Here is a 14,294-nt window from a genome sequence, read left to right as displayed (position 1 = left end):
GACAAGTCACCAAACAGAAACTTGGCCAAATCAAACATGTGGAGCCACCTGGCATGTTGACTCCTTGAGACGAAGGGATCAGCCTTTTAAGGGTAAAATGTGACAAGAAGACTTTTGCACACAGAATCTTTAGCTGATAGACGTGAACAGCTTGTATGGATCGGTGCAAATGGAAAGTATTACTGCGGCAAAACGGTTCATTATAGGAGCAGAATGTAGTTTGAGTTTGGTGTCTGCTAAAGGCTCGAAACTCAGCATGACTTCCCTTTATCGAGAGAAACTAGGGGATCGACAAGCAAACATCCCCAGGATCCTACAGGTGGATGCTAGGGGGTGGAGGGGTTACACTTAAAGATAGGAGAGTAATGGGAAATAATGAAAGAAAACAAGCTGTCTACCTGAAACTGCTCGCAGGCTTTGCTCGAGTTAGCACAATGTCTATTTTGGACAGAAAATTGAACATGTAGAATGATTCCTGTTTTAGTGTAGTTTATGGTCCCTGCTTTTCTCCCTCATCATTTCACATAACTCCTCATTTTCCAGAATTCCTATATTAGAGGTGGAGAGTGGAAATTTAGCATGAACCACTGAGCCACAGCAAACTTATTTCTTACTGGGGAACAACAATACAGCAGCAGCAAGCTGGAATAAACCATAATTTTCTATCAAATGAGAAGCAAAGACAGCCACTGTGTAGCCTGTGAATCGTTAGTGAAGTCCCATCATGAAGCCATACTGGGGTTTTGAAATTAAATAATAATAAAAAAGAGGACAGCAATCACTGGTTGGCTAAAACTTTATAGTCAAAATGTTGTAGCCAGTCAGCACCTGTTTTATCCAATGATGATGACCAGGTTCTATTAAATATGTCTTGAAAATAGTGACTGAGCGCGTAAAGTTGTAAAGAAACTGTTTGTCACAGAGAGCACCAAGAGTCTCTATCTTATAATATAAACCACCTTGAAGTGTTCGTTGTTGTGATTTAGCCCTTTATTTTCTCCAGTCTTTAACAATACACCAAACATTTCCTCACTAACTTACTCATCTCAGAAAGAAATGTAGAAAATGCTTTGCTAACAAAGGGAACTGGATAAACTCCTGTTGTTACGTTAAGCTAAACTAATCAGTTATACACACATCACCTCAAAAAGGTTCTGTAGCCTGAAAGCTGACAGCTGTTGGTTAATTGATGTCAAAGTTGACTGAAAAACTGAAGGAAAAACTGCTGGACTGAGAAGTGAGAAGGAACACAGACACAAACACCAAGGCTGAAATGGAGCCAAAATACTTCAGGGAAAGTCACTTATGGGTCAAAGCCATCATTTACACAGCCATTTAATTCAGATTTGCACAAACACACACACACAAGCACGCAGTACAATCATCAGGCTCATGTGCTGCAGTGAGATCTGAACACAGAGACGATGCCACTGCTGTTAGCACTTTCCACCTGCATCAGAAAATTTATTGCAGCTGCCCGCTGTCCACTGATATCACTGCACAAATCACCTGCCCTGTGTTTCTGCTGCCTCTTCTGTAACCTTAATCTGAAGTTGAGTTTCAGTTCTTCTCTCCCTTTTCTTTTGCTTTGCTTCATCACTCATTACTTGGCCGCCTCAGGGGGGATGTGCAGCAAGAGACCAAACCTCCATCTCACTCGGTTTTGCAGTATGGGCCAAAAAGTACATCACCAAAGTATGACCTTGGAGTTCAGCCGGCCAGCCAAACCCTGACATTTTTCATTATGTTGTAAAAATGAGGCTAATGTGAATTCAATTTCACATTATTACCAACAATCAATCAATCAAATAGATTTTCAGTTAAAACATTAAATGTAATGTTTTCAATCTACTTAAATTTATTTTAAAGTTAAGTTATAAATGCACTGTGTTTTAAACAAACATAGAATCTGAAACAAAAAGAAACATAAAGTTTCCTTTCTTATGTTAATTAATTTTGTCACTGATTTAGGCCTCGGTCACAAAGCACTAGAGATCAGTTGGTAACTTCCTTGGTTCACTGTCACTGGTTGCTGGGTGAAAATAATTGCAATCATGGTGCTGCACTAAAAGACTCTGTTCAGGAATAAAATCAACTTTTGGCTTTACATTTACTGGTTAATGCTAGCATATTTTAGCCTTTGGCAAACTTATTATTTCCATCGACACGCTTCCAAAACTCCAACTTTAATTTAAATTAATAGAGTTTGAGTTTCTTTACTGCTCTTCTAACATCACTGCAAATGTTATTTCTGTAAATCGCACTGGAGCAAAGTATATTATCGGTATGTAGAGTATATTTCAATACATTTCAATTTCACACCAGCAGCTCCATCAATTTATGGTTGAATGAGAGAGATGATTGAACTGTGTGTTCAGACTGCGGTTAAGCAGCTAGAGGACAGCGAATCAGACCAACATTCAAAAGCAGCTTTGTGAATTGTAAAGCTGAAATTTTCAGTAAAACTCTTTTGCGAATTGATATCAATGCTTATATAATTGTTGAGAAATGAAACAAGATTAAGACTTAATTATATGTTTGTTTTGTTTTCCTAATCTATGTCACAGTGAAGTAGGTAGACCTAAAAAAACCCTCTGAAATTTAGACTGACCATCATATGGAGGATTTACAGTACTGTGTTTGGGTCCATTTCTGTAGGCCTGTTGAGAGAGTATGCAACAGCGCTTGCATGCAGTCCTGCAAAAACCAACAGTACGTAGCTCAGCGTAGGTGATGCTGATTTGAAACCTTGATCTACTAACAAACCAATAAAACTCCATCATTTGTGGAAAAGGAAAAGAAAGAAAGAAAAAGAAAATAATCTTTGATGTCTACCTAGATACTCACAGAACTGTAGTTACATCAATAACCATGTTCTAGCAGGTTTTTGCTCACACCTAGACAGATTTTAACTGCCCCATCAGCCATTAGCTGGTGTAATAATCTTATAATCCATCCATCCATCCATCCATCCATCAATCTTCCCCATATCTGCTTTACTGTTATCAGAGATGTTCCTATTCAAGTTATCATGGGGTATTAGATGGGGTACACCCTGTACAGCTTGGCAGACTGTCGCAGGGCTAACACAGAGAAAAAGACAGCTATTCAAATTCACACCAATGGCTAATTTTGAATCACCAGGTAACCTAACCGTACATTGGACTGTGGGAGGAAGTTGGAGTGGAGCGCCAGGCAGGCGCAAGGAAACTGTGTAAACATCAGTCATGCCTGCTTAAGTAAATGACCAAAACAAATGAGCAGTGCAGGAGAAACTCCATTACTTACTCCAGTGTAATGTGATGGTCTCACCTCAAGAAACCTTAAAAAAAATTGCCAAGCTCCCCCACTGACTTTAACACCTGGAAACTGTTCATTTTACTAAGTAAAAAATGTTTTTTCTGTGTCTTAGCAGCTGTTACGCTGTCTCATTATAATTCTGATATTATTTGGATGTGATTCAGACTTTTTATGTATCTGCATCAGACCATTACTTCACACAAAGCTGCCACTGCTGCCTCCAGCAGCACCCGTAATCTGTCACACTGAAGAAATCCATCAGTCGCTCGCTTGCCGCCAAAAATATAAAACTCTACTGAGTTTAAATTAACACTGCACAAACATGCCCCCGCTCCTCTGCCTTCCTCCTCCCTTCATGGCCGTCACTCAGTCCATCGAAGCCACGGCCCATCCCACAATCGGGGCGCCACATTTAGCAACTCATCTGCATAAAAATTCAATGATTTCTTTCTCCTTTCATTTTCATATTAAATTGGGCAGAAGAGGGAAAAGATCGAGAGTGTAAGAGAGAGAATGAAGAGGGAGAAAAGAGAGAGATAATGAGTGTGGTGTGTATGCGCGTGACTATACCTTCGTTCATTTTTCCACACTGGAGTGTAAAATGGTGCAAAAGAGAACCACAACTGTGTGTGTGTGTGTGTGTGTGTGTGTGTGTGTGTGTGTGTGTGTGTGTGTGTGTGTTGGATATTGTAATGGCTATTGGAAACTACAGTAGCTTAGTACCAAACCACAAGCCAAAGTAAAAATGCACTTTCAGCAACACACTCAAGCCAATATATTTGTGTGTGTGTGTGTGTGTGTGTGTGTGTGTGTGTGTGTGTGTGTGTGTGTGTGTGTGTGTGTGTGTGTGTGTGTATGAGCCAGACACACACACAGACACACACACACACCCTCAGATGACCTCGGCTGACCTTGTGGGTCTGCAACAGCCATGTGCGAAGGTTTTCTGAGGGTGAAAAAGACACGCAAAGTGCAAAGTGTGAACTCCTCGACACACAAAGAGCCTTTCAATGGCGATGAGACGCTTGCAAACCAGTCTGCCTCCTCAAGTCACACCAACAGTTCTTACAGCAAAACCAAAGTCTGCTTAAATTCGACTAATGTCATGTGCATTGCACTCTAGCAGTTATTTTTTCTTGCTGTTTTTGAGTTAAGTGATTATTAATTTTGTGTGAAATGTGAGAAAAAGGTGAAAAACTTCATGTCATACAGACCAAGTTGATATATTAAAATTAGGGTTGAAGGAAACGGTACTAACTGCCTGACCTGGGAAGCCATCAGCTAGCCTGCTAATTTGGCTTCTGCTGGCGGAAACTTCCAACTTCCAGTGGATATCCAGAACAGTTTATGATGGATATCCTGGCCAAGACTTCCTGCTCTGTTCTCCAGTTATTGCCGTTAATATGTTTTTAAGGGTAATGAAAGCCTAATGGGGGAATAATGGCTCAGCAGTGGTAGCTACGGACTGCCCGTCTCCCTGCAGAAAGCGTCTGTTGTCAGGTGTTGGCAGTGTCATGTGGTACAAATGGTCTGATTGTGATGTTGCTGGTCCCTCTGCCAGCTGTGGAGAAGAACAAAGTTCTGACATACAAACAGCTGAAGTGACACCAGAGTGTTACAAAGAGTCAAGTGTCCACTTGAGCCGTCTGTGCTCTTACTGCTGGATGTTTTGATTGTTACGTTTTCGTTTTTCACACTTTTCACACTTCTTCGTTGTCACTATCAGCCGTTTGTCAACTAATCAGCATTCAACTGACACACAGCGTCATCCACAGCAAACACCATGCAGTTGGGATTTTAGAGGGAGCATATTTGTGATGGTTGGAAACGCCTCTCCAGAGTGAATACCTCTTCAAACAGACACAATCACGGCGCTGTAAATTAAGTAACAGTTGCTATTAGTTTGGAGATTGCTCTTTTGCTTGTCACACAGTCTGTTTACATGCAATGCAACCAAAGTTGGTTTGAATTTGATTGGCCATTAGAACTCAAACAACAAATGGAAACCAGTTTCTGGGACCTAAAATCTTGTACCTTGCCTACAACAATGAATAAATAAATTTTCCAGCTTCTCCCTTGCCAAAAGGGGTCACTACAGGTAGCCCTGCATGCTTTTTCTAAAACTATAACTAAATCTGAGTCCCAGTGCAAAGTTAAAGTCAATTAAAGCTAGCATGTCATAAGTCTACCATATCATTATCACACAGTCAAAGTTGAGAGTGGGTGCTTTGTGCGTGAGAAACTTCAAATAGTTCCTGATGAACACCGAGTAGTGCATTTGCTTGAAATGTCCACTCCAAATAAAAAAACACTTGCTTCAAAATTACAAAAATATTTATTTATGATAATATATGAAACTCATAGCTGATAAAAAGGACCCTCAAAGATCTGTTCCCCACAGAAACAGACTCAGTGCAGCAGCAGCCAAAATCAAACCTGAATAAAATTCAATGTGAAATAACTGCCTGTGACTTAAAGTGGGCGGGTCCTGAGTTAAACGTATTTCCGCTCTGAGATGAGCGACTGAAGCAACTACTGATGGGCAGGAAGCACACCTTTAATTGCTGGTGGTAAATACATTGGTAGGTTTTCTGCACTACTGGATGCCCTAGTGTTTATTTTAGGGACGACATGAGAGCTACAAAGTGACGATACATGGTGAGCACCGTCTCTTTGTAGCTTATGATCAAAATCGATGACACTTTACATATAAATGTGTGTGTAGATCCAATACTTTGTACACTATCAGAGCAGATAAGAAAACTAAGAACTTAAATTTTTAAATGAAGCACATAAAAAAACCCATTTAATTTCTTTCCAAAGCAAACAATGTGTTTTTGTCTAAAATGGAAAGTTTTTTATTGTTTATGACTCATTTTTATTTTTCTTGTGTATTTTATCAAATAATTACTCTTTTCAAATGTGAACAATTAGTATTTTCTATTTGTTATCTTAACTTTTCGTTCGCTTTAACCTGTTTTGTTTTTGGCCCTAATTGCTGGCTTCCTGTTTGAATTTAGCAATTTGACTTTGAAAGCAGTTTACAAAGCAGTTTGTTAGACAAGCAAAGAGGCTTCAAAAACAAAGTTATCATCAGTATTAATGTGGTTAAATGCTAACATTCCCAGCTCTGATGCTTCTGACCAAAAACTGGGGGGAAATGTGAGTAAAATTATGCAAAACACATGGAGAATATTTCCATTTGATAAGTGGATGCAGATCCTGGAACAAGCTCAGAACACGATTTCAACACTTGAAAAATAATCAAGGTGAAAAATGAAGAAATTAAATTATTTATTGATCTTTAAAGTGATTTAATTCAGCTTTCATCCCAAAGCCTGAATGGAAAACAGTACCTCAGTTTGCTCTGTGCTGCTTTTCATTGTTTTCTCTTTTCTAACATCCTGTGAAATTCAAAGTGGCAATGACAAACACCAGACACCACGGTGCCGCTGCCCCTCACAGCACACAAGTGTTCACTTCCATGCAGGATAAAAAATTTTGCCTCCTAATGCCAGAAAAGCATCCCAGCTACAAAAGAAACGCACCCAAAGCTAAGTTAAACACCCCGAAATGAGGCACACATGCTACACGGCAATCACGCCATCCTCACCAACGTCAAGTGTGACATTCCTGAGAATTTATAATCATCACAAGTAGCTGTGCTCCTCGTTTCAGTACCACTCCGCTCCCTGCTCCAACTTTTTCTGCACTTTTCATCCCTCCACAAAAAAAAGAAACCATTTTAAACGTCTCTTACCCAGTCTGGCCCAGAAAACTTCCATGTCCGAGCTTCTAAAGTCTATCCGGCACACCAACTTTCACACCCATGTAGCCTCAGAGGAGGAAAAAGAGGTGAGGGAGAGAGGGCAAAAAGACGAAGAAGAAGAAGAAGAAGAAGAAGAGAAGGAGGAGGAGGAAGAGAGGCCAGCTGCCTGTTGAGGTAAACCCAGTGACTCATTCAGGCTGTGGCTCCGAGCGTGTCAGCAGGCAAATATGAGCGAGAGAGGGGGGAATAAGATCCAGCAGGACCGGAGGGGAGAAGACGGAATAGTGTGCAGGGGGAAAGGACGCTTTCTGTCAGAGGGTGAGAGAGGAGAAAGGGAGGAAACTGATGGTGCCCGGTGTTGTGCCTTCCCACTCCTTTTTTTTCCCACCCTCACTCTTCCTCCCCCACTTCCAGCCACTTCCCCTCCTCCTTTCTCCCTCGCTGCTCTCAGCATAAAGGAATCTTAAGTGTTTAAGAGGTGATCAGCAGCCCTAAGAAGTGGAAGAAAATAAAAACACTAACACGTTTCCTGCAGCCCTGCATGCATTCCTGGGGACTACATTCATATGGTCTTTACAACTGATGACTAGCACTATTATTAATGAGCTAAGCATGCATGTGAAGAATAAAATCAATAAATATCAGCATGCCAGGGTATTTTCAGATATTTCATGCTTTAAACTGCACAAACTACAAGAAGTGCAGGGTGGGAAACATTTACTGTTGCAGGAAGGAAACCTCCCCATTATCTAAGAGTCCTCGCAGTTTATCTCTCTCTCTCTCTCTGCCTGTAGACCAAATTTGTGTTGTCTGTGTCACCTACTGAAGCCTGACCTTTCAAACAAGAGCCGAGGCGGACGTATGTGATCAGCGTCTCTTGTTTATCAGCCAGACTAAGGAGGACAGGGTGAAGGAGACAGTGAGATGGAAGCAAATGATCCAAAAGGGATCAGTCGAAAGAAAACCACGTTAAAAGGTTGTGTTCAGATATAGATCTGATGTGGTTATGTGTCATTAAGCCCTTTTGCATCTGGATGGTAAAAGTCTTAAAAGTACGCTAAGGTAGTATGATGGTGTAGTGCTGCTAGCTCATAGCAAGAAAGGTCTGGGTTTCAGAGTGCTATTCGTGTGTGGAGGTGGCAGTGATGTTGAGGAGGAAGAGCGCCCTTTCGCTTGTCGATCCATTTTAGGAACGTCTTTTTATAGTCGTCTTTTCAACATCTTGCCAATTAGTGTGTCCTTGTAGAGCCCGAGGTCTCTGATACCAGCAGCATATTTGTTTCCGGTCATAATAGCTGGTTATATTTAAAGCTGTGCACACGGCGAGCTAATGCACCACATTCCCATGGCTATAGAAACTGCACAGCAGGTTAATGCAGTCATTTAGAACAGGCTGCAGAACACTTGCAGTGCAGCTTTATCAGCCTGTTGAACATATTTAAGATCAGAACATTATTATTAAGCTCATTTTACTTCTGCTGCTACACATTTTCAGATGCCAAACAATCACAACATGCCAGAGCTGAAAGATGTTTTCCTGGCTGGATTGTCACTTTCACAACAACACACCTCATTCACACGTATGCATTCAGGCAATGACAAAGTGTGCGAGCGCTGCAGGTCACCTATGCCGCCACCTCCGGTGTTTTCAGGAAGTAAGAGAGGAAGGAAAGCACCCTGGCCAAACCAACAGAGGAAAAGGAAAAGGGGGGAAAGGTATAAACAATTAGATGTTTGTTCCATTTAAAAATGTAACCAACGTGATACTGATAAGAATAATATGGATTTGATAATTAAATATATAAGAAAAAGCTACAGAATTGCTGAATTGGTGGATTTAGATAATCTGCTGTGTTTTGTTAGTGGCTGAGGCAAAGCACCATTTTTGGTTTGTTCCTAAAAAAGGCTGAAGACAAGACAATCAAGTTTAGAGTTTGACTGACCAAAGTTGAGTCAGTCAACACTGTAGTTGGAGATTTTTTCATTCTCATCAAAGAATTTTGTTGACGTACTGTAAGGTAAGAAATCTTGAAAACATAAATAAATACTGATCACCTACAGCAGCTGCAGGATGGAAATTCTTGTCATGAATTACCAGCCTACAGTTTTGTGCTGATGTTAAACCCAATGGAGGTTTGGATCAGTGCAGTTATTGAGCAAGCAGAGTGTTGGTGACTCAACGACCTCGCTCTGTAGCTTTATGCCGTCTGACACTTTGTGGTTGAGTTACTGCGATTCTTAGATTTGTCAGTGTCACTGTCACCAAACCATACATTCTTCTCTCACCCTATCACACGCTTTCTGTAGATCGACAAAGACACAGTAAAGCTCCTTCTATACTTTTTCATCAACACAAAGCAAACATCACATCTGTTGTGCTCCGTCTGAACATGAAGCCATACTGCTGCTCACTGATCCTCATCTCTCTTCTTAACGTAGCTTCAACATGGCATAAAAAGAGAAACAAAATATGCTGATGCTGTGTTTCGTTGTGATTTATATGATTATTAAACTATTACTTTTGTAACAGGATGTGGACTTAAAGGACTAAGCTGGGTTAAATCTATCACAGCTAAAAAAAACAAGCTAACTGTGGAATAAAGCGGCGCTTACGTCTCTATCCACAGCAAAATGAGCTAAACTCACCATCAGCAGAACTGTAGATCTCAAAATAATCACTGCAGGAGGAAAATTATGGACAAAGCCCTCAGCAAGATACCACCACACAATGGAGAGAAAACATACAATGGATGCACAGCAAAGGAAGAATTAGTGCAACCAATTCAAGGACAGGTGTTGTTAGTACGGGACATTTGCTGGCCTGGGCGCTGGCCCGGATGCTGAGTATGCAGATCTGCCACCCAGGGAGCACATATGATTAATCCTCCCTCCACCTTTAAATACAACAGCACCGGTTCCTCTCAGCAAGGCACTAAACCCCCGACAGAGAAGCTGCTGCTCAGTAACCAGTGAGTAAGTCTGAGGCTTTGCTCAGCGGCTCAAAGGAAACTGGGAGTTCAGGAGGAGCTCTGCTGCAAATATCACTCAGATAACTGAAGGTTAAAGACTCCTCAGCAGGTTTGATATATTCTTGAGACACCAGAGCATCAGTGAAGCTCCGCAAAGTCCTTAATTACATGTTTTAAGTATGCAGGAACGTGATCTCACCCACACACATACAAGCAGGTGCTCAACCGCTGCGTGTGTAACCCTCAGAGCTTCGTATACGATGACTCAGCAGCAATGTTTCCTCTTCATCACAGGCACAAACTGCTCTCCAAACAAAGACGGGCTCCGTGTCAAGAAACAACAAGAAAACTGCAGGGGTGCGGAGCTGGCGTCTGTAACGCTCAGATTGAAGTCTTAGCGGTTTAGCACGCCGTCGTGAGTGTTTCAGTGGCTGCACAAACACAAAATAAATAACTTCTATGATAAAACACATTCAATCCGGGTTTAATGCAGCTGTCCTTATCTCAGCGTCTCAGTTTAGGACAAAACCTGCAAAAAGAGTAATGGTAAATGGCCTGCATTTGTATAGCGCTTTTCTAGTCCCTAAGGACCCCAAAGCGCTTCACACTACATTCAGTCATTCACACATTCACACACAGGCGATGGCAAGCTACATTGTAGCCACAGTTGCCCTGAGGCGCACTGACAGAGGCGAGGCTGCCGGACACTGGCGCCACCGGGCCCTCTGACCACCACCAGTAGGCAAACATGGGGTTAGTATCTTGCCCAAGGATATTTGGCATGCAGCCAGGAGGCAGCCTGGGATCGAACCACTGACCTTCTGATTAGGCAGAGCTGACCTGCTCTGCCACCTGAGCTACAGCCACCCCAAGAGCATCTAACTCCTGAGGGTTCTTCTCAAGCCCTCCATAAAGTAAAAATATAATAATCAGTTTAAAAAAAATGTGTTTTTCTTGAACCTTTTGTTAGCACTTCACTGCGGTTTAAAAACTATTGGAAAGTGTTTTTTGTCTACTAATGGTGTGAAAAGCGACCTGCAGACCAAACCACAAAACTCAAGCTGGTTCCGAGGGACGAAGGCGCAGAAGAAAATGAGACTTTCTTGCTGTTTTTTCTCTTTTAGTGCTAGTTTAATCCGCAGATTTGGCTGCTTTGTTGATAAGGTCAGTTGGAGTTGTAACAGAGGATGTGACTCACAGCTAATAGGAGCACTAAAGGTGCTCTAAAACTCTCGACTCCTGATTGCTGCAATTTGCATCAAAACTCGTACGCCTTCTCTCAGCTGTAACTCGGTCAAATGCAAATGTGCAGAAAGTATCTTTATACTAGTGCTGGACATTTAAAGATTAATATATCTTATTAATATATCCACTTTAAAATGTTTGTCAGAGAACGGCAAAGTTGAGGGTTTGGTAGCTGTCCAACCACTTAAATACACTTGAAGACATATTCACACGTGTTTCTAAGAAGAAAAGCTTTGATTTTTATTTTACATTTTGCAGGTATGAAGATTTTAAACCAAACTAAATTGAAATATTGTTGATATTCTCTCTCTTTTCTTGCATAAAACCTGATGAAAGCTGATGTGAAGGCTACATGCACCTGATTGTGTCTATTTCCAAATGGGTGACTAAATCAGACTTCACTTTTATTATCTGCTGCTGATTCTTTGACATGTGAAATCATGGTTAAAGTTGCCTGTAGTATAATATTAACCCTGAAAATATGACTTTAAGGACTTTGTTTAGAGCCCTGCTTACAAAACTATCTGCCAAGCTTTTTGGTAAAATATATAAATACTCATATGGTAACCACAGTCACCATATCTCAGTCTAATACACAGTTGCTGCACCTTTAGGGTGCAGCAACTGTGTGATGCTGTCATGGAAACATGGACCAACAGCTCTGAGGAATGCTTCCAGCGCCTTGTTGGATCTGTGTCAGGAAGAACTGCAGCAGTTCTAAAGGCAAAAGAGAGCCCAGGACGGTACTCGCAAGGTTTAACTAATCCCTCATATATATGTATTTGACAATGAAGGCCATGCATAATAAAGCATATTTTCAGTGTTCTTTATATCATAAGGTCCTTACTTTGCAGCAGCGAGGCTGTTATCTGTTCTTGCCTCCCTGAAGTCAGACATTCTTTCTGACTTCAGCTGAAGATTTCAGTCCCGTTTTGAAGCTCCTATTCATCCCCATCCTCGTGAGTAGCAGCAAAATTCTCATGAGCAAGGAGAGGGATAAAAGCCAATGCCATCCTGTAATACCACAGTGGATGCATTTTAGAGGCAACTTAGAGGCCCAATTTCAGTCAAGACCAGCACTTCCTGTTCAATAGTCTTTATTCTGTTGTTCAGAGTATAACAGTTGGGTTTATTGAAATGCGATGGAGGCTGAGCAGATATTGAACTATTAAACTCAGACGGGGGAAATGTTTATGAGTTTATGTGCGCTTGCCTAAATGATGCAGTACTGAGTACAACTGTCAGAAGAAGAGTTACAAAGGATGAAGATGCGCTGTTCTAACCGATCAGCAGGCGACGCACACTCGGCTGCTAATGAATGGACAAACCAGCGAGTGCATCCAGAGGCACCCACGTGCTCACTGGCCACTGGCAGAGGGCCGACCGGCATTCGATTGACCTGCTTTAACACCTGTACAATTGCCATAGCAACACTATCCCCCCACCACTCCACCCTCCCCTCCAAACACAAGTTCCCAGGCTCTGTTTCCTGTCTTCTCACATTCATCTGCCTCGTCTTCATCTTCCTCATCTTCTCTTTTTTGCTTCCCTTGTCGATTTTCCAGAAACTCTTGTTCCCTCCTCTTCCTCCCCGTGTATTTATCCTCCCTGCATCTCTTGCCTCTCTCTGTCTCTCTCTCTGACATCAAGTATCTAACCTCAGATCTCTCAATCGTTCTCTCAGAACCCTCCCTCCTCACCTCCATCTAATTATCTCCACACACCCCTCTTTCCCCATCCCTCACACTCTTCCTCTCCTTCTCCCTCTCTTGCTGCAGGTTGCCTGCCAGCGCTGGGAATGACATCACCGCTTTGAAAATGTATGAATGAACACGTCCGCCATGCGTCTGCATGGTCGGTCACATCTCTCGACGCGAAGAAGCAAGTGAGAAGAGCAAACAAAGGCAGTGCAAGAGGTGGGAAAAATGAATATTTTGGATGTTTTGGAGCACGGAGACAGGAACAAAGGAAACGTGTCATCATGTGATCGGTTGCATAACAGCTGAGGTGCGATGGGCCAGAGTGATCACAGAGAAAATCTACAACCACTCTGTTCATTCATGCGTTTGCAACAGCGAGATGTGTGTGCGAGTGAAGAGCCAGGGGGTAAAAAAGTTGGAGAATCAGGAGACAGCTGATGGGTGAAAGAGGGAGAGGTAAAAGCAGGGACAGGGAAAAGGCGATGAGATGGGAACGAGGCAGAAATCCCGGCTCAGACTACATGATCTCTCTGTCAAAACCACCATCATCCCTTACGCCGGTGCCACGATTTGGCCAAGAGATTCCCATCTATGCAGTTAAAGTCTGAATAATCACAGCTTGTGGATTTTTACAGCCTTCATTACGTGTAAGTGTGATACAGCAAAACAAACAAAGACAAACTCTGGTGATTAGGAATGTCATAAGCCCTGAAGTCAGAGCCATTTCATTTCAGCGATTACAAATAACAAAGAGACCTGCATTCACTGCATCGATCCCATACCAATGCCAGCGCAGGTAACGATATATGAATATATGAATTGATCCACATCCCTCTAATTGATACCACCAAAAGAAAAAGAAACAGAGAGCAAACATAAAGGGATAAAAGAAGGTTAAAAACTGGAAAAGGCTTCATTTACTCAAAGAAAGAATGAAAACTACACAGAGGTTGTCCACTGAGGGTTTCCCACATGAAGAAAATCTGTGTTGGATATGATGCGATTCGAGTTTTAATTGGCTTGAAGTTAACAGGGGAAGGCATTTAAAAAACATCAGAAGGAGGAGAAATTGGAAGTTAATGTGAGAAATTAGCAGCTAAATAGTCTAACAACATTAAAACTCCCCTCATCGGAACATCCAAAGGCAGAAATTACTGATGTGCCTACACCGTCTGACTAACAGGTATTCACTGAGATTTGCGGTGCACCAAAATAAAAATGTCATAGGCCATGTATGCACAGACTTCACATGATAATGCTGCTGGGGTCAGCTTACCCGCTCGACAACAAAAATCCAAGCTGAGGTAAATG

The 14,294-nt window shown here is 41.9% G+C and overlaps 1 protein-coding gene across 3 annotated transcripts in view; it reads right to left on the bottom strand.

Annotated features, from left to right (window-relative positions):
• The window catches only part of nhsl2 (NHS-like 2), a 231,083-nt gene that overhangs the window by 87,454 nt on the left and 129,335 nt on the right, over positions 1 to 14,294 (bottom strand). Inside the window, exon 1 of one of the 3 annotated variants that reach the window (XM_004573400.5) lies at positions 7,061 to 7,540. The exons of the other annotated variants lie outside the window; for them this stretch is intronic. Within the exon in view, the coding sequence (XP_004573457.1) occupies positions 7,061 to 7,085 (25 nt within the window). The 5' untranslated portion in view covers positions 7,086 to 7,540. Of the gene's footprint in view, positions 1 to 7,060; positions 7,541 to 14,294 lie in introns of those variants that run through there. 3 annotated transcript variants of the gene reach the window in all.

Source organism: Maylandia zebra, linkage group LG3 (genome assembly GCF_041146795.1).
Source record: "Maylandia zebra isolate NMK-2024a linkage group LG3, Mzebra_GT3a, whole genome shotgun sequence".
NCBI lineage: Eukaryota > Metazoa > Chordata > Actinopteri > Cichliformes > Cichlidae > Maylandia > Maylandia zebra.
This window is presented reverse-complemented; position numbering and strand designations above follow the sequence as displayed.